At 64.0% G+C, this 27,745-nt stretch overlaps 1 protein-coding gene across 3 annotated transcripts; it reads right to left on the bottom strand.

Moving 5' to 3' along the window:
* Window positions 1–2,109: 2,109 nt before the first annotated feature.
* KCNC4 (potassium voltage-gated channel subfamily C member 4) lies at window positions 2,110–21,898 on the bottom strand. Of its 3 annotated transcripts, none has more exons than XM_059675633.1 (4): window positions 21,198–21,898; window positions 11,233–12,169; window positions 8,455–8,664; window positions 2,110–3,261 (listed from the first exon to the last, which is right to left on the bottom strand). In XM_059675633.1, the coding sequence occupies exons 1-4, from the start codon at window positions 21,879–21,881 to the stop codon at window positions 3,200–3,202; spliced, it is 1,893 nt and encodes a 630-aa protein (XP_059531616.1). In that variant the 5' UTR covers window positions 21,882–21,898; the 3' UTR covers window positions 2,110–3,199. The 3 variants fall into 3 exon arrangements, with proteins under 3 accessions (XP_059531616.1, XP_059531617.1, XP_059531615.1); XM_059675634.1 differs by having other exon boundaries at window positions 2,110–3,319; XM_059675632.1 differs by lacking the exon at window positions 2,110–3,261 and adding an exon at window positions 5,348–6,250.
* Window positions 21,899–27,745: the final 5,847 nt, after the last annotated feature.

Here is a 27,745-nt window from a genome sequence, read left to right on the forward strand (position 1 = left end):
CACCGATCCGAAAGGCGAGGCCGTCCCCCAAACTGGTCGTGTGTTACCAGGGTGAGCTGTCCCCCCACCTCCTAAGTGATGATGATGATGATGATGAGTGGGCGCTGTGCTCCGGCCTCACTGACCTCTCCCAATGGCTCCAGACGTCCACAGCGTTACTCCCATTTCACAGATGAGGAAACAGAGGCTCGTACAGCATCAGTAATCAGCCCAAGGCCACACACGTGGAGTGACGGAGCCAGGACTCGAACCCGAGTCCCTCTGACCACCGAAGTCAGTCTGTCACCAGCGCCCCGCTCTTGAACCAGCTCCCTCCCTCGGCTCCCCACCAGCTTCCGGACCAGAGGAAGCCCAGCCTGGTCCCCAGACAGACCTGCCTGCAGTTTCTGGAAGATGAGAGGAGGGGCTCCCCGGCTCCTCACTGAGCTCTCCGCCCTCTGGCACCCGGCGCCGCTCCCCTCCAGGGGCCACCGGGACCCCAGCTGCATCCCCTCAGGACCACCTGGCAGCTGGTACCCGGGCTGCTCGCTGGGTTCTCTGCCCGCCATGAAATGGTGCCACATGATCTATATATACAGACCCAGCCGTCTCGGACGTGGGCCCTGGTGCGTGACGTCACGGAACCAGCAGCGCTTCCCACCCCATTATGGCTGGCCCCGCGGAGCTGGCTGCAAATGGCTTCTCCTGTCTGGGGGGGGAGGGGGGGAGGGTCAAAGCCCCGACTTGCCCTCCACAGCCCAGGAGCGATCTTATCTTTAATTGACAACTGGCTGCCTGCCATGCCTCGCCTCTGCGGCCCAGGCTCCAAGCCCAATTCTCCCTTTCGCTTCAGGAACAGGCTTCCCTCGCATTCGCATCTTCCCTCCCCTCCCCTCGGCCAGTGTCCTCAGTCCTCACCCGGCTGCTCTGTCCTCTGTCGGTGTGGCTGGGTGCAGACGGCAGAAACCTGGGGAGAAAGCCTGAGAGCTACAGGAGAAGGGTGGGGCAGGAACGGATGCTGTCTGCATCGACCGCATGTCCTACAGAGACTCCAGGTCTTTCCGCTCGCTGCTGTCTCTGGAGTGGGGCTACCATTGTCCCCATTCTACAGACCGGGAAACTGAGGGTCAGCGAGGCTGTCCCAGAGGGCTCACCTAGTGAGTGGCAGGTGCAGACTTTAAACCGAGGCCCTGTGACTCGATTATGCCTGGAGTAGGAGGAAGAAGTAAGACAAGAGAAAAGGGACCAGCCAGGCCGGTGTGGCTCAGTGGTTGAGCGTCAGCCCATGAACCAGGAGCTCACAGTTTGATTCCTGGTCAGGGCACATGCCCACTTTCAGGCTCAGTCCCCAGTGGGGGGCGTGCAAGAGGCAGGATGCTTCTCTCATCATTAATGTTTCTCTCCCTCTCCCTTCCTCTCTCTGAAATCAATAAAAACATATTTAAAAAAAAAAAGAGCAAGGAGAACAAACATACACCCAGACCTGGCTGCGTAAGCCCAGGGCCCCTACAGAGCCATGAGTCATGTCAAGTCAGCGGCAGCTGAGATAAGTCAAGCGTCGGGCCCTTTTGAGCAACTGCCCAGGCCACAGGCCCGTGAAGCCAGCCCTGCGTGTGCCCTGATGTGACAGTGAGGGGCGGCCCCGACACTTCCCACCGCCCCACCCTCTCTGGGCCCTAAGTGGTCCCGGCTGTGCCACCAGCCACTTGCCGGCCTCGGTTCACCAGCCATCCAGGCTGCGCACGGCTGTGGCATCCCCAGGGCCCTGGCCCACATAAGGTGGTGCGACTTCGGGGGGAGGGAGGCCCTCCACAAACACGCAGGGACACAGGGGCGGCCTAACCAACGGCCTCTTCTTCCAGGGGCGGCGGGAGGCCCCGTGGCAGGGGGACCCAGAACCCGCCTGGGAGGCAGGGGAGGCTCAGGGTGTGACCGTGGGCAGCTCACGCTTCCCCTCTGAGCACCAGGGTCTCGCTGCTTCCCCTCTGAGCACCAGGGTCTCGCTCCGAATGGATGGTGCCCGTGGGGGCGGGGTTACGCGGAGGGCGTCGCATTTCTCAGGTGTTGGGGTGGGAGCCCTGGGGGGTCCCCACAGACACAGAGCCGGAAAGGAGAGGCGGAGGCGGCCGCTCACACGCAGGAGCAGCTGGTCGCTCCAGATGTCTTTATTGAGGGTCGAGCACAGCATGACAGTCGAAGGCATGCAGACAGGGTGACAGGGCCCTGGCCTAGGCTTGCCTCAGACACACAGGAGGGGGCAGCTTTAGAAAAGGACCAACACCAGGGAAGGGCGGGGCGGGCGAGGAGTGCGGAGGGAGAGCCGAGGGAGGGGCAGAGGCCAAGGTCGAAGGGGTCACCCGGCCTCCGCTATTGCACGCATCCTCTGGCCACCGGCCAGGAAGTACAGTATTGCAACTGGTCTCCACTCGCCCGAAGCTTCCCCCTTCTCAGACCCCTGAGCCCGGTGGGCAGACAGGCCCCTTCCCTGCCTGTCTGCCCGGCAGCGTCATTGAAAACAAACGGACCAGGGAGACAGAAAAACCAAAGATTAAAAAAACCCAAAATGAAAAAACAAAACAAACAAAAAAAAAACCCAAAATGCCCCCTCAGTCAAGGACACAGGGAAGGGGTGAAAGAAGCTGCAGAGAAGCCCCTGGAAGTCCCCCCACAACTGGGGCGTGGGGTGGGAGGTAGAACCCCAGTCTGGGGTGGGGTGGGGCTGGTGGGGCAGTGACCCCGGGGGCAGCCTGGCCTGGCACAGGCCACCGGCCCACAGGGAAACACCCCCACAGGGAGAGTCTAGCCTGGGCCCACCCAGCTGGACGGGCGGCTCCCAGGCAACTTTTCCTGGGACATTCCACACGCGGCACGTACAACGCGAACAGGGAATCGGTGAAGGGAAGGGAGGGGGGCCTGGGGGAGGGGCGAGGGCTTGGGGAGACGGCCTGACGGAGACAGACCACCGATAGCACGTGCACTACACACACGAGTACAGTATGTATGAATATAGATGCTATGTGTGCATATACATCTCTTCAATCACAACAGGACAAAACGCCGGACCCGGGTGGCTCCGGGCCCCAGGGGTCGGACGGGAGGTTTTCCATCAGTCCTGTGCCAACAGGTCTTGCCCAGCGAAAGGTCCTTGCCTGGGTTCCAGAGTTCCCCTAAGCCTCTGGCTTTCTGTCTGTCTGCCTGTCTCTCTCACGTTGCTGCCGCGTTAAGAGAGGGTGAGGACTTCGGCCTGGGCATAGTTGGACGAGAGAGCGTCTTGGCAGGTCTCTGTGTTAAAGAGCACAGGTGTGAGACACTGGGACGCACACTTTCGGCTCAACATGGCCTTCAGGGGGCGGAGGGCAAGGAGTTCAGCAAAAGAAAGGGAGACACAAAGAACGAGACGTTAGGAGGAAGGCAGCTGCCGAGGAGGTGGTGGGCTAGAGAGCAGGCCAGGGGCAGAGCTGGACAGCGTGGGGACACAGGGCTCAGGGGCCCGCAAGGGCAGGGATGGGTCAGGGTCCGGGGTGAGTCCCTTCACCACCCTTCTGCCTCCCGGGTGATGTGATGGCTCAGCTCCACACCTGCTCGAGACAGAGGGACCACTGGCCCAGGAGAGAGGGACCCAGCTCTGCAGCCCGGCACAAGGCAGGGGGGACGCTCCTGCTTGGCCTGTCACCCCCGAGCCAGCAGCCGGCTGCTGCCTGCCCACTCGGGCTCCCCCCTCCCCTCCCCACCCGGCTCCATCTGCCACCACCACCTGGGGCCCGCCCATTGTTCCAGGGGCTCAGCCATGGCATACCCAGCCCCCCTCCTCCATCAGGCAGGTGGAGTCCCCGGGCTGGAGGCTGAATGCTGACCAGGAGGGCTGGGGAGCGTGAATGTGCCCCTCCTTGTTGAGAAAACAAACCCGGCTGGTCCCAGCTCACAGCCTCGCCTCTCAGAAGCCCTGGGGCTGAGAAGTGGCCTCCAGCCCCGATACAAACTGTACAAACTGAATGTGAGGCTAACTCCCAGGCTGCTCCCCTGCTTGGCGGGAGAGGCTGGGCCCAGCTGTGGAGGAAAGGCTTCTAGAAGCCAAGGACCGGGTACAGGTCCAAGTCAAGATCCAAGGTGAAGTGCACAGGGCTGTCAGACTGTGGGGGAAGGGCGAGGAGAGCCTTCCCGGGAGGGGGGAGGCCCGAGTCTGGGCCAGCCTGGGGCCTTGCAGGCAGTCGCCTGCCCCGCCGCCCCCCCCCCGGCCCCCCGCCCCCAGGGTCTCTGTCAGCTCCAGAACCTGCTTTGCCTTCCCCAGGGCCCCCGGAGGCCGAGGTGCTGAGAGCGAGAGGGGCAGACACCCGTGTGGCTCTCCATTGGCCAGGCGCTGGGTCAGGGTCTCCCCTACAGAAGCCAGGGGGCCGGGAGGGACGTGGGGGAGCCCCTCTCCCAAGGCACTAGGGGCTCCAGCCTGGCACTCCTGCCTCCCGTCGCCCAGGGACATCTGTGCCCACCACCGGGGTGCCGTGAGCATGCCCATCCCCGTGGGAGGAAAGGGGGCGGTGGGTGCCGTGGAAACTTGGGCTCCTGACAACTCAGGGGACGGCTGCCACAGAAATAGCCGCCTCGGCTCCCTGAACCAGAAGCGCCAGGCAGAGGAGAAAATAGCCGCGGCGCCCGTGCTAAACTGGACGCCCAGCTCGTCACGTCCCGGCAGAGCCAGGCCCGGGGGCCAGGTGCCAGGGAGCCCCGCGGGGCAGGACCAGCCCGTCCCCGTGAGGAGCGGCTGGGCCCTCGCACTCAGCCCCGAGAGAGAAGGTCCCTGGCATCTCCATCCAGAGCCCAGGGCTGTCCGGTCCCTGTCCCTGTCCCTGAAAGGACCTGCTCCCTCTTAAGGGTGGTCCCATGGATCCCCTGTGTCTTCTCCACTCTTAGGGGGACACTTCACTGTGAGAGCCAGTGGGAGGCAGCCCCCCGAGACCACAGCAGGGCTGGGCTCTCCCAGCCCCCCCAGGGAACAGACCTTCTGGAAGGCGCACCCCGAGCCTGCCCAGGGCTGGAGACACCAAGGGGGTGCTCCCGGTCCGGAGCGAGCTGACCTTGGCTCCCAGTCCCGCCACACCCATCCCTGCCCACCCTGGAGGCAGCAGACGCGGCCCTTCTTAGTCACTCCCGCAACCAAGTTGCATAATCTGACTCTAAAAATTGCCAGTCGCACGGCTCCCCTGTCAGCTCTCATTCCCATCAGGTGGAACAGGGAGCCCTGGGCTGGCCCTGGCTGTGGAGGGCCGGCCTGAGGGCCTTGCTCTGCCCACTGCTGGGGACGGGCCCTGCGGCTCAGCTCCCCCCCCCCCCGCCCCCCCTCCCCGGGCAGTCCAGGGTGGCTCCTGCTGGAGTGGCGGGCAGGGTGGCTCTGTCCCCCCACTACCCCTCAGCTGTCCCTGCCAAGGTGCAGCCCTGCTCACACAGTGACTTACAACCCTGTTGTGCTCCTGGCTCGTTAGGTAAATGAATACACTTAATTAGAGAAATTAGATGAGTCTCCGGTTCTGGCAGCAACACGGAGCGCAAGGCTGGTGGGAGCGAGGCGAGCAGGGGCTGGGCTGGCAGTGAGGCGCGGAGGGGGAGGGGAGGCAACAGCTTGGAAGCAGAGGAAAGCAGCGTGGAGAGAGGGGCTGAGGCGGGGGTGCAGATGGGGTGTGGGTGTCCCCCGGGGGGGAGGGCCTCCCCGCACCCCCGGCCACAGCAGAGATGCTCATGCGACAGCCTTAGTCCTTGCTGCTCTGGGTGTGGGATGGACAGACAGACAGACAGACAGAGACACTGGTTGCCAGCTGTTTGGTTACTGGTTGAAGGCCCCAAGGAATGGAGATGTATTTGGTTAAGGTGGGACTGTGTGGGGGAGGGCAGGGCTCAGAGACACAGGTCCTGGGGTGGGGGGCCCTGAGAGTGATCCCCTCGGCCCTCGGACCCAAACCTGAGCATCGTGGGGAGCTGGGCGCTGTGGGGAGAGGCTCAGGGGCCTGGATTCTCCTGCATCCACCCGGCTCCCTGAGGCCCCAGGAGCGGGCCGGCGGGCACGAGAGTGGCTCCCTGTGTGTGCGGGCCCAGGGGCGGGAGGGCCGGTGCAGCTAAGGGGCCGAGTGTCCAGGCGGCGGGCTGGTGAGGGGGTGCGGAGGGAGGGAGAGCAGGAGCTTTCTTGGAGAGTAGGGCGAGCTGTATCGGGGTGCCAGTGGAGACAGCCCCAGACTGGCTCCGGCTGCTGCGGCTATGTTGCTTAGACTCCTGGACTTTTCACGGCCTTGGTAGAGAAAAGGCACAGGTCAGAGGGCGCGCTGCTCACCGGAGCGGCTCCACGGCCTCGAACTCCAGGGGACCCAGCAGGGCAGGCGGCCCAGCCGGGTGGAGGGGCTGGCCTCCCCGAGGAAGGCTCCCTGGTCCCCTGAGGGTGGACTCCAGGGCCACACACCCAGCTGACCTCTGCCCTGCGCTGGCCCCAGCTAGGTTCCCCTCCAGGTGCATGAAGATTCAGCGCCCCCCTTTCAGAAGCCCTGGGCAGCACCGCCACCTCCAGGCCGTCCTCACTCTGATGCCAGGGCAGCGACAGGCTCACCGTGGGGCCTGCGTGGCAGGAGGAGGCCTGTCCGCTCTCTCCTGGTCCTACGTGAGCCCGGTGCGGAGAAGTGAGAGCAGCGGGCCGGCGCAGGGGAAAGTTGCCGAGAGCGCACGGCACAGCCTGTTTCCTGGCAACCCACCTGTTCCTGCTCGAAGGTCACTCTAATTGGCTGAGTTACACGCTTGTTGCCAAGACGCAGTGTGGAGGCATCTTGAAGACAGAGCAGCCGGTCCCAGGAGCCCCGAGATGCAGGGGTGGGACGCAGGCCCCGCGCGCGCAGTGAAACGCCTTCCCCAGGGCCACCTGCTCCCCATACCTCACGGTCCCTCCTCCACTCCGTTCCTTCCACTGAGCCCCTCACAACACTGGGGTGAAAGCAGGGGTGCTCAAGTCCTCCGTGAGGTGGGTGCCTGTCCTCATATTCTGGGCTGGCCATTTAGTGAGCTGCAGCCAGAGTAGCATCTGGGTCTGACCAGGACACAGTGGAAGCCACTGCCTGCTGGGGTGGGGAGCAGGGGGAGGCACTTCCAGCGCCAGAGGATTGGGGCACGCAAGAGCCAGGGGCGACCGCAGGCACACAGGAGAGGGTGCAGCGGGCTGAGCACCGCCATCCGGGCCATCTCCTTCCAGCTGCCAGGTCGCTCCTGTTTCTGACGCCCAACAGGACTCACGCTGACATCCACCCCTCGGGGCCTGGTGGGGTCAGGGCACCCCAGGGTCCCTGTGAGAACAGCGGTGCTGAGAGGGCCGGGAACAGGGCCTGGGAAGGTGGCTCTGGAGGCCACGTGGGCTGGACAGGCCAGGGGACATCCTTGGGGGGACAGGCTATTCCTGCAGCAGGTCTGGGGTTTGGGGACAGTGAGAAGTGTTGGGGGGACTGGGCTGGAGGAGGGCTGGGTAAGAAGTGGCCCGAGAACCAGGGCACGGCTTTGTTAGGGGGGATCAGGGTTGATTCTGAAACTAGGCAGGGCGTGTAGGGAGGTTGGGCCACAGGACAGGGAAGACAGACAGACAGACAGACAGACACACACACACACACACACACACACACACACAGTGACCAGGGCCGGGCAGGAGCACCTGGACCTGAGAGCCCTGGTCCCCAGCCACTGCTGACTGGACCATCCTTCATCACTCCCGCCCCCCGCAGGCCAGGAGCCCCAGCTCCACCCCCACTTCTGTCAGGGCCTGTGTGGGTCTGGGGCCTGCTGATGGTGCTGCAGCCTTCCTGACGGGAGGCCACGGCGGCCTCTGTGCACTTCCAGCCCTTCAGAACACACCTAGGAGGGGAGCTCTACGCTGCCCCCCCACCCCCACTCCAGCCTCCCCCTCCCTGTCACCCTCTGGCTCTACTTAAGTCATATCTGGGGCTGCAGAGCTGGGTCAGCCCCTCTGGGCTCCAGGCCCCCAAAAGGCAGGACGGAGGAGGTGGGCCTGTGCCAGGGGACCTCATACCGGCACCCCGTTCCTCCCCAACTCCTGAGCGTTATGGGGACTACTTACTTGGGAGAGCCTTAGCTGGGTCTAAGGGAGGCCAAGGAAAAGGCAGGCAGTGACCCTGGGAAGCCAGGCCTGCAGGTCACAGCAGGCACCAGCGGAAGAGAAGTGACAGGATGGAGGGGAGGGGCAGGGACCCCTGCTCCCATGAACCCCTGCTCCCAGTCAGCGCTTGTGTTCCCTGTGGGCACTGGGGTACGGGCCATGTGTACCTCCTGGGGATGCTGCGGGCCTTTAAGGAAATCGGACTGGAAGGTCAGGGTACCCATCCTAAAAGTTGGGGTGCATCCAGGGAAGAGGAGATGATGGCCATGGCCTCGGGGGAGGAGGGGGCTTCAAGTTTTGTGGGGAACACTGGGGGCTCCCCACCTGCCCAGCCTGGGGAGCCATACCTTTCCGGACACTCCCGTCGGCGCAGGCATAGTCCCCGGCGCTGAGCAGGAAGCAGGCGGCCGCCTTCTTGTTTCTGTCTCGGGTGCCGGACCGGCGCAGGGCCCGGCGCTCCTCCGGCGTGGGGGTCGGGGCCGAGGCCAGGGGCTGGGTGAGGCCCGCCCCCTCCTCATCTGACAGCATGGCGTTGGCGTCTCCGTTCTGCTTGGAATCTAGGGGGTCAGACAGAAAGGACGTGCTGGGTGCTGCCCGGCCTTCCTCCCTGGTCACCTGGGGTCACTCCTCCAACCTGGGGAGGGGCAGGGAGGGGCCTATCCTGGGGGCAGCGGGCAGGTGCTGGCTTCCTCCCCAGCCTTGGCCTAGCGTCTTTCCTGGGAGATGGGCCACCGATGCCCTAAGCAAGGACTCCCCGAGTCTGCTACCCCGCGAGATTGCCTCCCCCCGCCCGCCCCCCCCCAGGCGGCGGACTGCTTCCTCCTTGGGTCTGGCTCAGGCTGCACCTGATGGGCTCGGATCCCCTCGGACACCGCCTGGCTTGTCGGGTGCAGGTGGCACTGCCAGGGCTACGCCAGGAGAGTGGCGCTCCCAGCTGTCCGCCCGACCACCCGAAGGCTGTTACTCTTGTTCACCAGGCATCCAAGCTGGAGTCGAGCGCCTGAAGGATTCAGAGCTCCCTGCGCTCGGGGCTCCCCGGTGTCTGGGGACCCTGGTGGGGCAAGAGGCTCCAATTCCGCTCCCACGGCTGTGGGCTCTTCACCCGGCTCCTGCCTGGCTAGGCCGCCGCCCGGGTGAAGCTGGGCCCTGGGCCCGCAGAAGGGGGGCCGCTCGGTCTGAAGGCGGTGGCCCTGGCATTGCCAGTAAAGCCCTGACTGTGGCCAAGCAGTGAGGGCCAGGCTACGGCACGGCGGACGGGCATCGGTTAGTGTGTGCCGGCGGCTGGCCGACGGACGTGCACACTGTGGTGGCAGGTTCCCTCTGAGCCCTGAAAGGGCCTGGGGTACAGCTCCAGTTCCCTGGAGCGCGGGCTGGAGATTGATACTCAAGGGTGGGGGAGGGTACCACTTTGGGGGGGGGGGAGGAGAGGAGCCCAGTGGGTGCTGTTCCATCAAGGTCTACGGGAGACCCAGGCGCCTGGAGGGCCCCAGGCAATGAGTGGTTTCAGCATGTGTGATGGGCACCCCCAACAGGCCACAGGTGCGTGTCCCCCAACAGGCTACAGGTGCGTGTCCCCCAACACGCCACAGGTGCGTGTCCCCCAACAGACCACAGGTGCGTGTCCTCCAAGAGACCACAGGTGCATGTCCCCCAACACGCCACAGGTGCATGTCCCCCAACACGCCACAGGTGCGTGTCCCCCAACAGGCCACAGGTGCGTGTCCCCCAACAGACCACAGGTGCGTGTCCCCCAACAGGCCACAGGTGCGTGTCCCCCAACAGGCCACAGGTGCGTGTCCCCCAACAGGCCACAGGTGCGTGTCCCCCAACAGGCCACAGGTGCATGTCCCAAATCAGGCACCTGCCCTGGGGGATGAGTCCCACATTGCCCACAAGCCTAGCCAGGAGCTGCTACCTCAGTGTCCTGGCCTCCCCCTAGCTCCCTGATGGTCTCCCCCTAGCTCCCCGATGGCCTCCCCCCAGCTCCCCGATGGTCTCCCCCTAGCTCCCCGATGGCCTCCCCCCAGCTCCCCGATGGCCTCCCCCCAGCTCCCCGATGGCCTCCCCCAGCTCCCTGATGGCCTCCCCCAGCTCCCTGATGGCCTCCCCCCGCTCCCCGATGGCCTCCCCCAGCTCCCCGATGGCCTCCCCCAGCTCCCTGATGGCCTCCCCCCAGCTCCCCGATGGCCTCCCCCCAGCTCCCTGATGGCCTCCCCCCGCTCCCCGATGGCCTCCCCCAGCTCCCTGATGGCCTCCCCCCAGCTCCCCGATGGCCTCCCCCCAGCTCCCTGATGGCCTCCCCCCAGCGGTCCCCCACACCAGGAATCCCAGCTTCCCTTAGGAGCCCATCCCATTCCCAACAGCGAGGTTCCATTCTCGACCTGACTCCAGTGCCAAGGCTGAGCCAATCTCCTCTCCCATCTCCTGACTCAGGTGGGGGCGGGCTTTCCTGGGGGCCCCTCCCATCCTTGAAGCCCGAGGTTCAGGCCCTTGGGCCCTCGGACAGATGCCAGCTGTTGCAAGGCTTTCCCAGCAATGCCCGGCCACTGCCTCTGGGCTCCCCCGGACCCCCTGCCCGCCTCCCCCGCCATACCATGTCCAACCCCGAGCCCAGGACTCAGTCTAGCTTGTGCTGAGCAGCAGGCAGCCCCCCACTGCTGTTACGTGATCACACTAATTAGCCAGAGACAGCAGACTGGGAGGTTGGGGAGAAGGGATTCACTGTGGACGCACCTGGGGAGAACAGCTGCCCTGCTCTCCAGCTAACGACGGTGCCTGATGGTTGTAAAGATCTTTAAAGGCTCTCTGTCGTTTGTTTGGGTCCCATCGAAGTCTGGGGGTAGGCTATGAATATCGTTTTACAGGTGCTGCATCTATGCCCACAGGGGGTGAGTGACTGGCCTCAGAGCACACAGCAGAGTGGGCACCGCGAGATTAGGGACCGAGGCTGCTAACTTACAGCCCAGGTACCGCCCCCTGCAGCCCAAGTTCAGCAGGACACTCACCCCCCAGGCCCGCCCTCACAGGGCACAGGTTACGCCCGGGGAGCCCAGAGCGTCAAGCACAGTGCAGGCTCCCTGGGCCGCTGCGGGAGCGGGGCCTTCCCTCCCCAACGCCGACCTCACCTGCCCGCTTCCTCTCCACCAGACCCTCCTCCTGGGCGGCGGGGCTGGCGTCGCTGTAGGTGCTGTCCCGGGGCGAGGTCTCCTCGGACTTGCAGTAGACGGGGGACTCGAGCTGGGGCGGGCGCGGGACGTGCTTCTTCCGCTTCTTGGGCAGCTTCTGCTTGGCCATGGCCAGCGAGTAGTACATGCCGAAGTTGTTGACGATGACGGGCACGGGCATGGCGATGGTCAGCACCCCGGCCAGCGCACACAGCGCCCCCACCAGCATGCCCGACCACGTCTTGGGGTACATGTCCCCGTAGCCCAGCGTCGTCATGGTGACCACGGCCCACCAGAAGCCGATGGGGATGTTCTTGAAGTCGGTGTGGTCGTTGCCGCGCGGGTCGGAGGGCCGGGCGCCGATGCGCTCGGCGTAGTAGATCATGGTGGCGAAGATGAGCACGCCCAGCGCCAGGAAGATGATGAGCAGCAGGAACTCGTTGGTGCTGGCGCGCAGCGTGTGGCCCAGCACCCGCAGCCCCACGAAGTGGCGCGTGAGCTTGAAGATGCGCAGGATGCGCACGAAGCGCACCACCCGCAGGAAGCCCAGCACGTCGCGGGCCGCCTTGGAGGACAGGCCGCTCAGCCCCACCTCCAGGTAGAAGGGCAGGATGGCCACGAAGTCGATGATGTTCAGCAGGTTCTTGACGAAGTCCAGCGTGTCCGGGCAGCACACGATGCGCACCAGGAACTCCAGGGTGAACCACAGCACGCACACGCCCTCGATGTAGGTCAGGATGGGCTCCGTCTCCACCTCCCGCCGGAAGCGCACGCTCGTGGTGTTCCCCACGCGGAGGATCTCCGTCACGTTGCGGTCGATGTTGAAGGCCTCGTGGGTCTCCAGGCAGAAGGTGGTGATGGAGACCAGGATGAAGAAGAGAGAGGCAAAGGCCACCACCTGTGGGTGAGGTGGAGAGAGGGGGCGGCTGTCAGACAGGGGTGGGTGAGCCCGGGGGGCGGGGTACGTGGGTCACCAGGCGGTCCATTAGAAAGACGGGGAGGGGTGGGGTTAAAGTTCACAGCCAGGAGCTAAAATTCCCTCCTCACAGGGTCTCCCCCCACCTCCCTGGCTGCTCTAGGGCAATACTTCCCAGTCGCTGTCACGGAGCCCAGGGGCTCAAGGCTGGTCTTGGCTGGAAGCAGCTATTGCTGCCGGGCCTGCTCCCTGCCTGGCTCTGCCTGTCCCTAACCCCGCTGTGCTCTGAGGCTTCTCAGACTGGTACGGAGAGGAAACCATCGGGGACTTTGTTAAAGTGCCACCCTGCTTCTGGGTGAGGGCAGGACCCGCGGTTCTGTATTTCTAACACGCTCGCGGCTCGGCTGCCTGTCCGCAGGCCGTGCGGGCACAGCCAGGCTTCCGGCAGCGTTCCTCCAAGCGGGGCGCTGGACCAGCAGCGCAGCATCACCTGGGAACCAGTTAGAAATGCAAATTCCCAGGCCCCGCCCAAGCCCACTGAGTGACAAAGGTGTGTGTGTGGGGGCGGGCACACTAAATGCCCTCCCAGGGGACTCTGGGCACACTGCATCTGGAGGCCCACTGCATGATGGGATGTGCCCGAGGCAGGGGGCGACCCGGGGCCTCTTCCTGTCAGCTGAGCCTGCGAAGCTCGGCCATGACCCACATCCGGAAGCCCCAAGTCCAAGCCCCTCTCTTGCCTCTCACCTTAGGATGTCCCAGCCGACTGCTCGGCAGTGGGAAGCGCCTAAAGGAGGCCTATATTCCACCGCAGGGGACAGGGTGGTCTGCCCAGAATAACCACCCTCCCTCTCCCCCAACGGGCATGTCCTGGCCCCTAAGCTCCAAAGAGAACTCGGCTGCACCCGTGAGGGCCTGAGCGAGGCAGCGGCTGGTCCAGACAGCTGCTGGGACCTCGCAGAGTGATGACAGCGGCACTCGGCAGAGGCACTGCGGGGTTAAGTGTCCAGCCATTATGAATGGAGATGAAATGCATGTGTAATAACACCAATTACGGAGCCGTCATCTGTTATTCATGCGATGCCATTCACCGCTCTCAGGGCGCCGTTGCCGGGGTCCGGGGCCCACGGTGCTGCCTGCTCGGCTGGGTGGGTGGGGGTGGGCTCCTCCCCGAGCACAGGGCTGAGCCACAACCGGCGGGTGAGAGGGGACCATGGCCCCACCCCCACCTGGCCACCCCCACGCCGGATTTCCACCTGGCCATGGCGTGGCCGTCTAATGAGGCCTCAGAGCTGCTCCCCTCCCTGGGAGTCTGCACCTGGATGGGGAGTGGGGGCAGCACACACCACCAAGAACACGGGGGTCTGGGAGAATGGAGCGAGCGCAGGCGAGGAGGGAACTCTGGGAATGCACATCCATCACTGTCTGTTCCGTGCCGGGCACAGCGGGGCTCTGTGTGTATCGCCTCAGTCCTCCCAGGGACCTGGGAAGCAGGCCTCTTCACGGACTTGCCTAACGTCACACAGCCTGGAAGCCGGGGGGGGGGGGGGGGGGGGCGGGGGGCTTGAACTCAGCACTGCTAACTTCCGAGACTGCACGTTCTCTTCACGTCAACCTGCACCACCTCCCGGCCAGGGCCGATGCACAGGCCCGGGACAGCCTTCTCTGAATCGTCCATACTCTCCCAGCCGGCTCCCTGATGGCTGTAGCTCTTAGGGCTGTGGACCTGTGGCTTAGGGCAGACACGCGTCATACACTAAGACTTATTTACTTTTTTATTGATTGGGGGGGGGCATTGATCAGTTGCCTCCCATATGCACCTGACCGGAGATCGAACCCGCAACCTAGGAATGTGCCCTGCCTGGGAATCGAATCCACGACCTTTTGAGGGCAGGAGATGACATTCCAACCAGCTGGGCCACACGGGCCAGGGCAAGACTTATCTTATTTACACTTGAACACGGACGGGCTGATCCGACAGGGACAGAAGAAGAACGGGGGAAGACAGACACACTTCCCCTCTTGGCAACTTTGCCGGAGCTTCTGCCTGCTCTGCCCCATGAAGCTAAATGTCAAGTTCCTTTCCTGGCCTCAGTGTTCTTCCCGAGAAATGGGCTGTCAGGGCATCGCATTGGGCCAAGGGCTCCAACCTCTGAGCTCTCCGCGGCATCCAGAGATGAGCTGCCCAGTGGCCACGGTGATGTGAGCTGGGAGCCCACAGTCCTGGCGCCACCCTCCCCCCAGAAGCAAAGGGGTGGGGACAGCACACCCAGCTCTGCGGAGAAGCAAGGGGAGCAGGAGCCTGCTCTCTGAGGAGAAGTTAGCCCGGAGCTTGGCCCACCTGGGAGGAGGGTGAAGTAATTAGTGATTCAGAAAAACAAGTTCAGGAAGCCTGCCAAGGGGCGGGGCAGGGGGTGCAGAGGGGAGAAGGGAGGGAGGACCCTGTGCCCTGGGCCACTCTTACCCCAGGCCAAGGAGCCGCCTGGTGCCTCCCTCCCCTGCTGCCCCAGAACCCCTCCTGGTGAGTGCAAAGCACCCTCCCCGGCAGCAGGAACTGCCCCGATCCCCGCAGTGCGCACACACGGTAGGTTTTTTCCAGACAGAACTGTCCCATCTAGTCACTGCCACCCTCACCTCCACCTGTCAGAGCTGAGGGCAGGTAAAGGGTCGCCACATGTGCCCATTTCTCAGGATCAAACCGAGGCCAGGCCTCCTGCCTCAGCTCAGAGCTGTCTTTCCAGCCGGCCCCCCAGATGAGGGCCCAGCTATTTCAGCCAGTGGCCAGCCCTGTGCCCAGCCTCCTCCACCAACTCACCCTAGAACTGCCCTGGATGGAAAGGTAAAGTCACGCACTTCCGGGTGCAGTCGGGCTCCATCACTGACTTCCTGGGAGACCTGGGCGAGGTTCTTGGCCTCTCTGATCATGGTTCGTAAAATGGAAAGCTGGGCACCTACTTGGTGCCAGACACTGTTCGGGGGGCTGAGGCACAGCAGAGAACAAAGCAGGGCACCCCCATCCCTTAGACCTTACACTCTCGTGAGGGAGACGGTCCACAAAGAAAGAAGTAAACCATGTACTACGTCAGATGGAAAGGCCTTAGAGAAATAAAGACAAAGAGAACAAGGAGTGTGAGGGAGGGGAGCTATTTCAAACAGGGTGGTCAGGCAAGGCCTCAAAGCCAAGGTGACACCTAAGCAGAGACTGAGGCGTGAGTTAGAGCCGATCCAAAGGAGCTGAGGCAGAGGGAGCAGCTGTGCAAAGGCCCTGGGGCTACAGCATGCTTGGTGTGCTGCGGGGAGGAGAGCAGTACTTCCCTGACGGGCTGTTTTGAGGATTAAAAGAAATGGTATTTGTACAACTCAGCACAGAGCTAGAGTGTCTGCGGGATCCGGCACCGGCCAGGGGTGGTTGGGAGGTGACAGACACCCGTCATCTGGAACTGAAGACAACCAGCGGGGCAGGGAGGGGAGCCCACGGAGGAAGGGCCAGGGGGACAGATGGACAGATACACATCAGGAGACTCAGCCCCAAAAACCTGTATTAAGGATGGAGTGTAGGAGAAGAGGAACTTGAGACCACAGCCAAAGACACTTGCAGAGGAAGACCTGTGGGGATGAGGTGAGGAGCTGAGCCACGCGGGGAAGCAAGATCCTAGTGCCCGGGCAGCGCCGGGAAGGGAGTGGGCAGCCTGCGGCTAAGAGGAGGCGAGGAGCTGGTCTGCAAGGCCAGGCACCTCTGAGCGGTGCCTGGGCTCCTGGGGCAGGGCCTGCACTGCGAGGCCCAGGTTCAAGCCAAGAGACCCCCGCTCCGCCAGGAGCAGAACCTGGCCCACTGGCTCCCATGCCCAGAGCCAGCCTCTATCTAACCCCACCCCCTGCCAAGGCAGCACTTGGGGCCCCTGAGGGCCCCAGAAGGCGTGCAGTCCAGCCCAGACCACTGGCCAAGAACTGATCTGGCCAAACAGTGCCCATCCGTGTCCCAAGCCGTCCTGTCCCTGCTCAAGCCGGTCCCCTGGCCGGGAAGCCCCCTCGCCCCTAACTGCATGGGTAAACACTACCCACACTGGAGACGTATTTATAACCCGCCTTCTTCTAAAAACCACTTCAGGGAGCCAAGTGGCTATCCTGTGGGGCCTCCCGGCTCACCTCCAGCTCTTCCGAGAAGCTGCCTGCACTCACCCCCCCACCCCTCACCACCAACCAGCTGCGTGGAGGTGGGACTTAGTCCTTCCTCCTCTCACCTCCTAGTGAACTTTTAAGACGGGGACAGGGCCCCTGATCCATCTTGTATTGTCATTACTGTCTCCTGCCCCCAGTTTCCCCCGACAGCCACCTGCTGTACCTGTACCTGGCCCGGCTCTTTTCAGGAACAAGTGCCACCTGACTGGTCTTTATATTTAGAGCCCAGCTCGGTGCCAGCATGCAGTAAGCGCCCACTCGGTGCCGGCATGCATTAAGCGCCCAGCTGGGTGCCAGCATGCAGTAAGCGCCCAGCTGGGTGCCGGCATGCAGTAAGCGCCCAGCTGGGTGCCGGCATGCAGTAAGCGCCCAGCTCGGTGCCGGCATGCAGTTAAGTGCTCAAGACATGTTTTCTGAGTGACTGCTGCCGAGGGGGCTACCGGCTCCCACTCCTGGTCCCAGGGAGCCTGTCGCGAGGAGAGATGGTCAGCCTGCCTAACTGGGGCTAGAAGTGACAGGTGTGCCCAAGAACCCCTCCAGGCATCTGGGTGCTCAGACTCTGGCTCTGTGGTTGGGCCGAGTCTACTGACTGATGGGGACCCTGCCAGAGGCCAGGTAACCCTCCCCCAGCCTGGAACCCGCAGCAGGGCGCTGGGCAGAGGTCCTGCCAGGGAGGCTGCTCAGGCACAAGGATGGCCTGAGTGCCCTGGTGCCAGCATCCCAGGCTGACACTGCCCATGGCGGAGGGCAGGGGCCTGGGGGCTCCCTGTTCCCAGGGCCCAGCTGCCTGACTCTGCTCTTGCCTCCTCTTTCCCCAAATCTCCAGAATAGTCCCCATTTATCTTATCCCCTCCCCCACTTCACACCCAACCCCCACGGTGACGGAAACACCTCGCCATCCAGAGACAAGATGTTCAAGAGGCAAACGCGGGGCTGTGAGAGCCAGAGAAGAAACACAAAACCAACCCAGAGGACATGGAGGGCCTCAGGGCAGGTGGGGGGCTGTGGCTGGGCCCGCTGGCACTGGGCTCAGAGGGCAGCGGGCGAGGGACCAGGGAGTCCTGCCCTCATTCTGAAGCCTGTCGTGCCCACCGACCAGCTGGTCCTGGCAATGCCCAGGCTGAGAAGCCGGGGCCTTCAGCAGGGGCGAGAGGCCTCGCTGGGCATTTCCCTCTAGGCCTTGGCTCTGGGCACCTGCCTGCGCCAAGGTTGCCAGTCTCCTTTCTTTGTCCCATGACAGTCCTACAGGGAGAGGACAGAGAGCGAGCAGCTCAGATGTGAGCCAACCTGGGGATGGAGACGGGGCTTCAGACTGGAGGGAGACGAGCGGGAAGTGGGGGGGATAGCAGACGGAGCCCTCCTGAGTCACAGGCCTCCAGCAGAAGCCGCAGGAGGCGCTGAGGCACCGGTAGAAGCAGCCTGGACTCATGAGTCTGTGTGACCTTGAGCCAGCCCCTCTGGGCCTCAGTTTCCTTCTCTGAAAACCAGTAACAATCCCTGCCTCGCATGGGCCAGCTGAGACGCTGGAAGAAAGCAGGGGTGACACCCGACACCTGGCGGATGCTTAACGGACATGAAAGCGCAGCTCCAGCAGCCTTCCTGGGGCGGTGGGACCCAGTGCGTGGTGTCCTCCGTGTAGAAGGGCGACATTGTGGGAAAACCCAATCCAGGGACGGATTTAGCCAGAAGACCATCACCCTGAAGAGGGCTGGTCAGTGAGCCCAGCCCCTGGCACCTCTGCAGACTGGGGCGGGGGAGGGAGCGTCCCGGGCCCACTCACAGGCCTCCTGCCCGCCCCGGGAAAGGAGCAAGGCGACTGCAGCTCTGGATGCGGCCCAAACCACCGCTGGTCCCTCTGGGCCTGGGAGCCTCCCTGCCGGCTGCTGAGCCCCGCTCTCCCTGGGACTGAGACAGTGGCAGGGGGAGGCAGGAACCACAGCACCGCCACCTATGGGTCCAGCCACAGTGAAGGGAGCAGGGTGAACACCCCCCCCCCCAACTCAGAACTGCCTAGGCCAGGCCGGTAGCTAGGCAACAGGCTCCCACAATCAGCTCAGTTCCCTTCCTGTTGGTATCTGGTTTGCGCCTGTCATTTGTACCAGATGCTGGTGCGAAGGGATGCCTGGGGCAGAGCCCTGCTCCTGGGGCTCCTGGATCCTACTGGCCCTCGGTGAGGACCCCAAGGCCACGGGCCGCAGTGCTGCAGGCCCTGCCAGGGAAGGTCCGCGCACAGACCCCAGGGTCAGAGCAGGGCGGGCACAGCCCCCCAACCCTCAGACCTAGGGGGTGAGAAAATAAGTGTCACTTCTGACGTCACCGTCTGCCCTGGGGTTTTCTGATGTCACTCACAGGAGGCGCACACCTCAGAACACCTCCCAGGCCAGAATCCTGGAAAACAGCCTCCTTCAGGGGAGAAAAGCTGTTGTAACGGGAGGGGGGGGGGTGCTGGGGGGCCGGGGAGCCCTGGCTTTGATTCTCAGCTGCCACCATCGGGCTGTGCGATCTGACAGGTCGATCCTCTCACAGCCTCAAGCTATTAAAGGGGATGGCACCTCCTCTGCCGGTGCACTGGGGGGATTAGAGATCAGTGCAGAGCATGTGCATGGAGGGCTCAACAAACAGTTATTCATTTTTTTAATTCTCTATTTTCATTTGCGTCCCAGGAACAGCTGCCGGCTCGCCTTGGCCGGGGCTCCTTCGCAGGAGGCACGCGCTCTTGGGCAGGGCGCCGCCAAGGCCCGGGGCAGCTGCGCACATCCGTCTCAGAGACCGGCGGCCGGGAACTCCACCGGGAGGGGGGCTGGCTCTGCTACCCGGTCAGTGTCTTTGAGGAGACACTCACCGGCTCTGAAGCCTGGCATTGCTTCCGTGGGGGAGCGTGAACCCTGCCTCGCCCCGATCTTCAACCTCACCTGGGCCGCCCTGCTGACGCCCTGCTGATGGTGCTCTACACCCAAAGGGCAAAGGATGTGAGCTCCTGGCCCCCCGGCTGGGCCACTCTTTGAGGAGTTTAAGGAAAAAATGAACTCACTGATGTCACAGTCCCTTGGGATCCAAGAGGGAAGAACCCGGGATGGTGGAAGTCCCCAGAGGCCTTAGAATGCTCAGGTCTACGAGGGCCTAGCTCCCCCCGCCCCGCCTGCCTGGCTTGTCCCACCTCCATCCAGCTAAGTGTGCCTCCTCTCCCCTGCCCCTCACTTGGGAAGAGCCTGAATGAACCCCGCTTGTCTCTGCCCCCCTAGTGCACACAGCCAGGGTCGGGGAACTGCTTGGAGAGGCCCACAGAACTCACAGCAGACCCAGGCCAGGGCACGCTGGGCCCTCACCTTCTGAGCGGGTCTCGGGGCTGCAGGGAAGAAACAAGGGCAGCTGACTAGCTTCACTCTCAGGCCCGAAGAAGGTCCCGGCTTCCAGGGGCTGCCCTGGGACGCCCACAGCCCTAGCCTGGCTTCCATGGCCACTGAGCCCTCTGTTCCCCCTTCTCTTCCAGGCAGAGAGCCCCCTGCCCTGGTCCAGCCCAGCCTGGCCCCTCCCGGTAGCCCCATCCCCAGCTCCTGCCCTCCCCTGGAGGGCTGCAGAAGGGAACTTTTCCTTCCACGACCCGGCCCGGCTGAGGGCCGGCACAGGGGGTGCTGGGAGGACAGCAGGGCTCCAGACTCACTAGCGTGACAACCTGGGATGCCAGAGGTGACAGGACCAGCTCCCACAGCAGCAGGCGGTCCCCAGACCCCACACATGGGTCCCGGACAGACCCCAGCCAGGAGGTCAGACCCCAGACCCCAGGGTCCTTTTTCAAAGAATCTAAGCCATCCTTCATGGTTGTTTTCTAGCTGCCCAAGCATGTCTCCCCCCCCCCCCCCCCCCGCCCCCCGCTTCCACCCGAGAGGGTTTGGGGCAACTGGATTGACTTGGGGAAGGATCTAAGCCACCCCCACCCCCACCCCATACACCCACTTCAAGCAGAACCCTGAACCAGGGCTTTCTGGGAAGCCAAGAGGTGCCGCAGCAGAAAGAAGCGGCAACAAACATGGGCTCATCACCCGGCAGCCTGCGCTGGCCACTGGCCTGGGAGCCTGCAGGGCCCAGACCTCAGGCAGCTTCCTGTCTAACTCTCGCTCACCCCAGCACATCCCGGGCCCGCAAGAAGCCTCAGGGGCATGGATGGGGCAGGCATCTTGTCACCCTGAAAAGAGGCCTCTCCCAAACCCGGACCACAGGCATGAGTTCTGGTCCCAGCTCCACCTTTATGAGCATTAGAGGCCGAAGCCGGCGCCCACCTCTCTGAAACTCCAGCTCCCAGCACTGAGATGATGGAGGGCTGAAACGAGGGGGCCCATGGAGGCAGCGCATCTCGGGGCTGCCACACAGAGTAGGCGCTTGACACTCGAGTTGCTCCCCTAAACCCTGCCTGACCCCAGCAGAAGGCCTCAGTGGGCTCTCCAGGACTCTGACCCTGTAGAGGGGTGGCGAGAAGAAGAAAAGGGGCCTGTCTTCTCCAGGGGCTGGAAGAGCTCAGCTAAGGGCCCCCCACTGGCCGGGAGTGGGTGCAGTAAAGCAGGCTGGTCCAAGAAGTCAAGTGTGTGCAATTTCATGAGGAGGCATGCAGGGGAGAGGGTGTGTGTGTGTGTGTGTGTGTGTGTGAGAGAGAGAGAGAGAGAGAGAGAGACAGAGAGAGAGAGAGAGATCCCTGGGGCCCATGGAAGGCAGAGGGAATTGGGAGGGAAGCAGGGAAAGGTAAGTCATTTGGGGCCAGGCTCCTCCCTGCCCCTACCCACCACCACCACACGCCTCCTTGCAGACCTGAGCCATGACCCAGGCTCCTGCCACTCACCCTGGCCGCCCTGGAGGAGTAGGGATCCTCGAAGAGTGCCCACATGCGGGGCTGCCAGCCGCGGCAGCCCCCGGACCCGGCGCCGGAGCCCGCGCCGCCCTCGTGGGGCCCCAGGCGCTGCAGGGCCAGCTCTCGCTCCTCGTCGCCGGCCTCGTCACCCGGCCCCGCGCCGCCGCCTCCGTCCGGGTTCTCGAAGATGTCGAGCGCCTCCTCGGCGTCGCGGTGCTGCCGGTAGGTCATCCAGCAGCAGGGCTCCACGTCGGTCTCGTCGATGCCCCAGAAGGTGAGCTCCTCCTCGAAGAGCGGCCCGCACACGTCGGCGGGGCAGTGCAGCTTGCCGGTGCGGTAGTAGTTGAGCACGTACGCGAAGACGCCCGGGTGCCGATCGAAGAAGAACTCGCAGCCCCCGCCGCCGCCGCCGCTACTGCCGCTGCTGCCCGCGCCGCCGCCATCGGACTCGGGCCGGCCGCCCCCGCCGTCCGGGTCGGCCAGCCAGGCGAGCCGGGTGCCCGGGAGGGTGCGCAGGGTGCTGCGGTAGGTCTCATGTCGCGTGCCGCCCACGTTGATGATGATCTTCTCCGACGCCTCGCCCTTGGCCATCTCCTCCTTCAGACATGTTTTGGATGGAGGCTTGTTCCCCGACTTGCGCCCGCGGTAGGAGGAGACACACACCGAGCTGATCATAAGAAGCGCTGCGGGGCTTCGGCTTGGGGCGGCCGCTGCCCTCCAAACACCCTTCCCGAGGAGGCAGCGTCAGACCGGGGCGGGGAGGAGACGGCGAGGAGGCAGGAGGCGGCAGCGGCCCCCTCTGCGGCGTGGCCCTGCCCCCGGCTCCCCCCGGGGCGCCGAGCGGGAGGAGTTGGGTTTCTCGGGTGCACAGGTGGTTGGGTTTGGGCACGCAGCGCCGGGGAGGGAGGCGGGGGGGGGGGACGGAGAACCAAGAACCCCAGCGAGGGTCCGGGGTGCGGGAGAGCAGGGCAAGCACACACACTCCCCCGCGAGGACCGGACACTCAGACACTCGCCCGGACACCACCCTCCAAAGACCAGGAGGCGCACCGCCGGGCGCACTGCGAGGCTCCGGGCGCGCGCGCTCACTCACTCGGGCCGCCCCCGGCTCTCGGACCGCACCGAGCCCGGCAGCGGCGGCTTCTCCGCGGCGGCGGCAGCGCAGCAGCAACAAGTCCTCCGGGGCCGGGACGACGCTCTCACGGCAGCCGGGGCTCCTCGGGTCCGGGCTCCGCGCGGTCAACACGGGGCGGCGGCGGCGGCATGTGGCCTCTTCCCCCCATTCATAAATCCGGCGCCGGGCACCGAGGGCGGGCGGGGCCGCGCGGGGAGCGGCGATCTGGCGGGCGGGGGCTGCGCAGGGCGAGGCGGCGGCAGGAAAACAAGCGCGCCCGCAGGAGCGAGCCTCCGGTCCTGCGTCCGCCGGGCGGCGGCGGCGGGGAGCGGCGCCGGGGCAGAGGGGGCCTCGGACGGGGCGTCCTGCGCGGCGCCGATCCCGGGGGGCGGGGATGCTCCGGGGAGCGGGGCTGTAGGCGCTGGCGGAGGAGTCTCCCGGGCGGCGGCCGGGCGGCCAAGGACACCTGCAGGCTTTCCGGGCTGCGCCGAGCGGGAGCCTCAGCGCAGCGCCCCGGCGCCCGGCTCCTGCGATCTGGCGGCGCTGGGAGCCGCGCCATCCACGCGTCGGCCCATCTCCGGGCGGGGCGCCGGCCTTGGCTCGCGGCGGCAGGGGGCGGAGAGGTAACCCGAGGCGCGGGGAGGGGGGGCCGGGGTCTGGGGGTCCAGGGGCTCCTCGCCTCCCTCCAGCGAGGCCAGCGGACACCACTCTCCGGTGGCGCCTTTTCCTCTCGGCCCCGCCTCGCACGGGCGCGCCCTCCGCGGGGCGGGGTGGGCGGGGCGCGGCGCGGGGCCGACCCGGTCGCTGCAGGGCCCCGGCGGCCGGATCTCAGCCTTTCTCCGCGAGCCGAGCCCCACCGAGGCGCGTCACCCTCTCGCCACCGGCGCCCAGCCGAGCGCGCCACCCTGCGCGCCTCCGCCACCCGCCCCTCCCGCCCCTCCGCCCCGCTTCCCTCTCCCCCGAGCCCGCAGCTCCTCCCACTGCAGCCCCGGTGACCGCGGAGCGCGCCTCACCCCTGACCTCTCACCTCCGCTCGCCCCCTCCCCGCCCAGCTGGTCGCATTGTGGCGGCTTCCTTGCGGCCGACCGGAGGCGGGGGAGAGAGCGAGCGGAGGGAAGGTGCGCGGAGGAGGAGGCAGCCCCCTCCCGCTCCAGACTCCGTGCTGGGGCCTCCTGACCACCCCGCCCGCATCCTGCGCCGGCCAGGCCCGGCCAGGCCCGAGATGTCCGTGGTCCTGACGCTCACGGGGCCTGTCACACTCGCCAAAGCCCCCCTGGTGGTACGGGTGACCCCTCGGGCTCCTGGCAATGGGTGGGCCTGAACGACGATTAAGCCTGGCTCACCGTTGCCAGGGGACACGCAGGAGGTGCGGCCCTGCCTGGGACCCCCTCCTGGTTCTGCTCTGGTTTCAAGCCTTGCAGTGTGACTTCGCCCTTTGTTATGTCTTCTCCCCTCCCCACCCCGAGCTCTCCAGGAGGGCGCTCCCCCAGCGCCCGCCCCTGAGAACTTGTTTGCTAAGTGACTGCGAAGCTGCCATGCCCAAAACGTTGGGCACCAACAGCTTTGACTGGCCTCATCCCAACAGCAATTCCCAGATTCATTTGTTTTTAGGTCCAGAACTTCTTAATCTTGAAATTAAGCCTCTTTTTGTTTTTAAAGCAGGTCCAGGCAGCCTTTCTATATCCGCCTGGATGATGTAAGGAGGATCTTAAGGCAGAAATGCAAGTGACGGACGCACCTGCCCTAGGCACCTGTGCACCGTCCTGTCTCCAGGGCAGGAGTGCCTGGCTCTCCTGGGACAACCAGGACAAGGGCCGAGGAAAAGGGAAGAGCCCAGTGCAAGTTCAAGGGGTTCTTCGAAGCAAAAGTCTCATTAAGAATGAAATCAGGAAAGAAAGAAAAAAAAAGAATGAAGGCAGAGCTCAGCCAGCGTGGCTCAGGGGTTGAACATCAACCTATGAACCAGGAGGTCAGGGCTCGGTTCCCAGTCGGGGCACATGCCCGGGTTGTGGGCTCGATCCCCGGTGTGGGGTGTGCAGGAGGCAGCCGATCAATGATTCTCATCATTGATGTTTCTCCCTTTCTCTCCCTCTCCCTTCCTTTCTGAAATCAATAAAATATATATATATATATATTTTTTAAAAAGCATGAAGTCAGAAAACCAAAATGACAATGATCTTTGATGATCTACTGATACGCAGAGGAGGTGGGTACCATCTGGACTGTAGTCAGAAACACACATTCACTGGCACCCCTTTTACATCTGGTCCCCCCACCTCTTGGACGTGATGTCTGCATTTGAGAGTTCAGCTGCCTCTGAGTTTGCTGCGGCAAAAAAGAAAACCCCCACATGTGACTGGGAAGAGAAGACCCGGGCCTGGCCAGAAGCTGGAGTGAGGAAGGAAGAGCCACAGCGAGGAAGGTAGTGAACCGACCGCGATGCATGGCTGTGAAGTCCTATCTGGCTGGGCACCTCTCCCCCACGTCCTGTTCTTCACGCTGCCTGAACTCAGTCACCCCAGAAGGAGAGGTGAAAGCCCACCCTACTCCTGAGTCATTTGCTCATTCAATTAGCGTTTCTTGAGTGCCTACTATGTGCTGAAGCTGTTCCAATAAAACGAAGGTCCCCCAATACTTGCCCTACTAAACCTCTGCCTCTGGGAGCGTGCATTCTGGGGTGTTTGCAGATGGTGTTCCATTCCTCCAAGACCGTGGCATGTGGGGAGATGGGTGGAGGGAGAAAGCTGCCCCGGGGAGAAGGAGAGGAAGAGGGGAGGTCAGAACGCTGGGGTTGAGGTAAGGGAACCCTGGAAGAGCCAAGGAAATCCGAAGGCCCCGCCTGGGAGGCGCAGCGGGAAGAGGTGCCCTGGGTGGGAGGACCCCTGACTCGGCGCACTGACGGGCTCCTGGCCGGACTGGGGAGCTCAGCCTCACGTCACGGGCCTGCAGAGAAGGCCTCACCATTTGCTAAAGGTTTTATGCTGGAGCTCTGGGCTACCCTGTTACTGGGCCCTGCTGGAATTTTCTGGGGGACTGAGTGCGCCACAGTTGGCATCACAGGGCTTGTCCCCCATCAGTTCTGTGTGTATGAGGTCATGCTATTTCCCCAAAGCCCAGAACCCAGGGAGGGAGGAGAGCCCCCGGCCTGCCTGCCCTGCGCGTCTACTGTGGGTGGGTGGGTGCTGCCCCCTCGTGGTGCTAGGAGACCCTGCGCCAGACTTCACAGCAGCTGGGGGCTGTGGTGGTGAGAAAAAGGGGCTAAAAGGCCCGGGGTGACCCCTGATTCTGGATTTCCTGTCAATCCCAGCACCTCATGCAGCTCTGGCAGCATAACTCCCTGCTCCCTCCCCTTTCCATTCCTCCAAGACCTTGGTAACTGACAGGCGTGACCAAGACTCCGACGCAGTCAAGTTGGACGTTCCTAAACCTGTGTTCCTCTCCCTCCATCACCCCCGTTCCTCCACCCTGTCCCCTGGTGCTGGCTGTCTTCGGCGGTCAGGAAGGAACGTCTGTCTAGGAGCCAGTTCAGGCGGAAGTGCCAGCCACGGGCCTCCCTCACCTGGAGTGAAAGCGTGGCCAACGACTAGGGAAACGGGGTTTGGCTCCCGGGTGACACTGACGGGGCTTGTCAGCACCTGCAGCGTCTCTGGAACCCACCAGCCCAGGCCCTGGCTCTCAGAGCTGCGCGGACCCCGCCGGCGTGCGGCTCGGCTGCTTCCCGTGACAGGAGCCATCCAATCTCTTCTTTGGGCTCTGCTTGTTTCGAGGGGCTCCAGGCCGAGAAGCAGGTCCCATCTGCCAAGGCAAGGTCCTGTCCATTGGTACTCACGCCCCCCCGCCCCCCGTTGGCATTGGAGCTCTGCCAGGAGCCACCCCCTTCTCCCTCAGGTCCGGGTCAAGGAGCCAGTGTCCTTTCCCGGCCTGCCCTGCTCCCAGCCCAGTTAATTGAGTTGCTTTATCAGCCATCAGCACTGAGGGGAGGGCATAGGGCCTTTCCCCTCGTGGAAGGAGAAGGGAAGGAAGGGCGAGAGGAGGCTGCCGGCCTCCAGATTGCTTATCGGTTGATTTAACCCCGCCCCTGCCCCCCCCCCCCCAGACACACAGGCTCCAACCCAAATGCTGAGAGCCTTCCCAGGCCGGGTCTGGGGAGGACCCGCGTGGAGCACAGCCCACGGCCCCGTGGAGGTCAGCTGAACGGCTCTGCACGGGGCTGAAGGCAGGGTTTGGTGGCTGTGAAAACCCTAGTGACGGCGCATTTGGGGCTCTGGGGAGCTCCAGAGATGGCCTTGATGGCCCAACTCTTGAAGGGAAAGGACCAGAAGGGTGCAGGCCACACACTCGGGCCTGGCCAGGACTCAGAGCCTTGTAAAGCATGGACTTGGAACCAAGGGCTGTCAGGGGCCCGAGTGCCTGCTCCCAGGCACATTCTCCGTGAGAGGTTTCAGGCCCTGGAGCAGCAGTGAGCTCCGGGGACCGAGCTGCGCCTGGGATCGGGCCAAGGGCAGGGAGTGACACAGGGGACTGTGGCCTCTGGTTCATGGGAGTCACAGGGCCAGGGCCAGGGCCAGCTAGGTGGCCCCAGAGCCCTCCTTGCTCAGGGCTGCCGGGTAGAGACCCAGCCTCCGTCCAGAGCGCACGCACGTACCTTAGCTCAGGCCCAGCTGGCAAGACTCAGCACTCAGCATGGCTCCATCTCCATTCCTCCCACCTGGGCTAAATTCCAGCTTAACTGGTTCATTCCATTACAGTTCATCAGTTCTGATGGACCGGCCCCTCCCGCAGTGTCCCGGGGACAGGGAAGCCTCAACTGGAGAGGCAGCCGAGCCCTGGCTCCTCGTAGATGCTCGCAGAGCCCAGGGGCAGCGTGGGGAGAACGAACACCCAGCACCCAACCGGCTCCAGCCCAGGGAGCCCCAGGGTGGCTCAGCCCCGTCTTCCTGCCCCGCGGCTGGCACTGTGCCAGGCACGGAGTAACCCCAACAAGGGTGTGTTTTTTGTTGAGGGACAGACGTCGTCTCCTCCTCATTCTCCAGGTTTCTTCCTACAGAAGACGATGTTTAAGTAAAGGACGCAATGGCGTGCCTGGCACCGTGGGAATGAGTGGCAGGACGTTCCACGCCGGGTTATGAGGCCTCCGCAAGGCAGGCCCTGCCTGTCCTTCTTTGTATGTAATTCTTCTCAATGCTGAGCACAATCCTGGGCACTCAGAACGCTCCTTGCATGGACCCGATGAGGCAGAGGGATGGGGGCAGAGGGCGGGGACAGCTTCACCTCTTGTCCCTTGAAATGGCCTCTCGGGCACCCTGAGCCATCACAGGAGTCTGCCCTCCGGAGATGAGCGACGCTCCCAAGGCCAGTGCGGATGCTCCTCTGGTGACACTCAGAGCCCAGCCCTGCAGCCACTGTCCCCAGGTGCCAGCCCTCGG

The sequence above is a fragment of the Myotis daubentonii genome, chromosome 18, assembly GCF_963259705.1.
Source record: "Myotis daubentonii chromosome 18, mMyoDau2.1, whole genome shotgun sequence".
Taxonomy (NCBI): Eukaryota; Metazoa; Chordata; class Mammalia; order Chiroptera; family Vespertilionidae; genus Myotis; species Myotis daubentonii.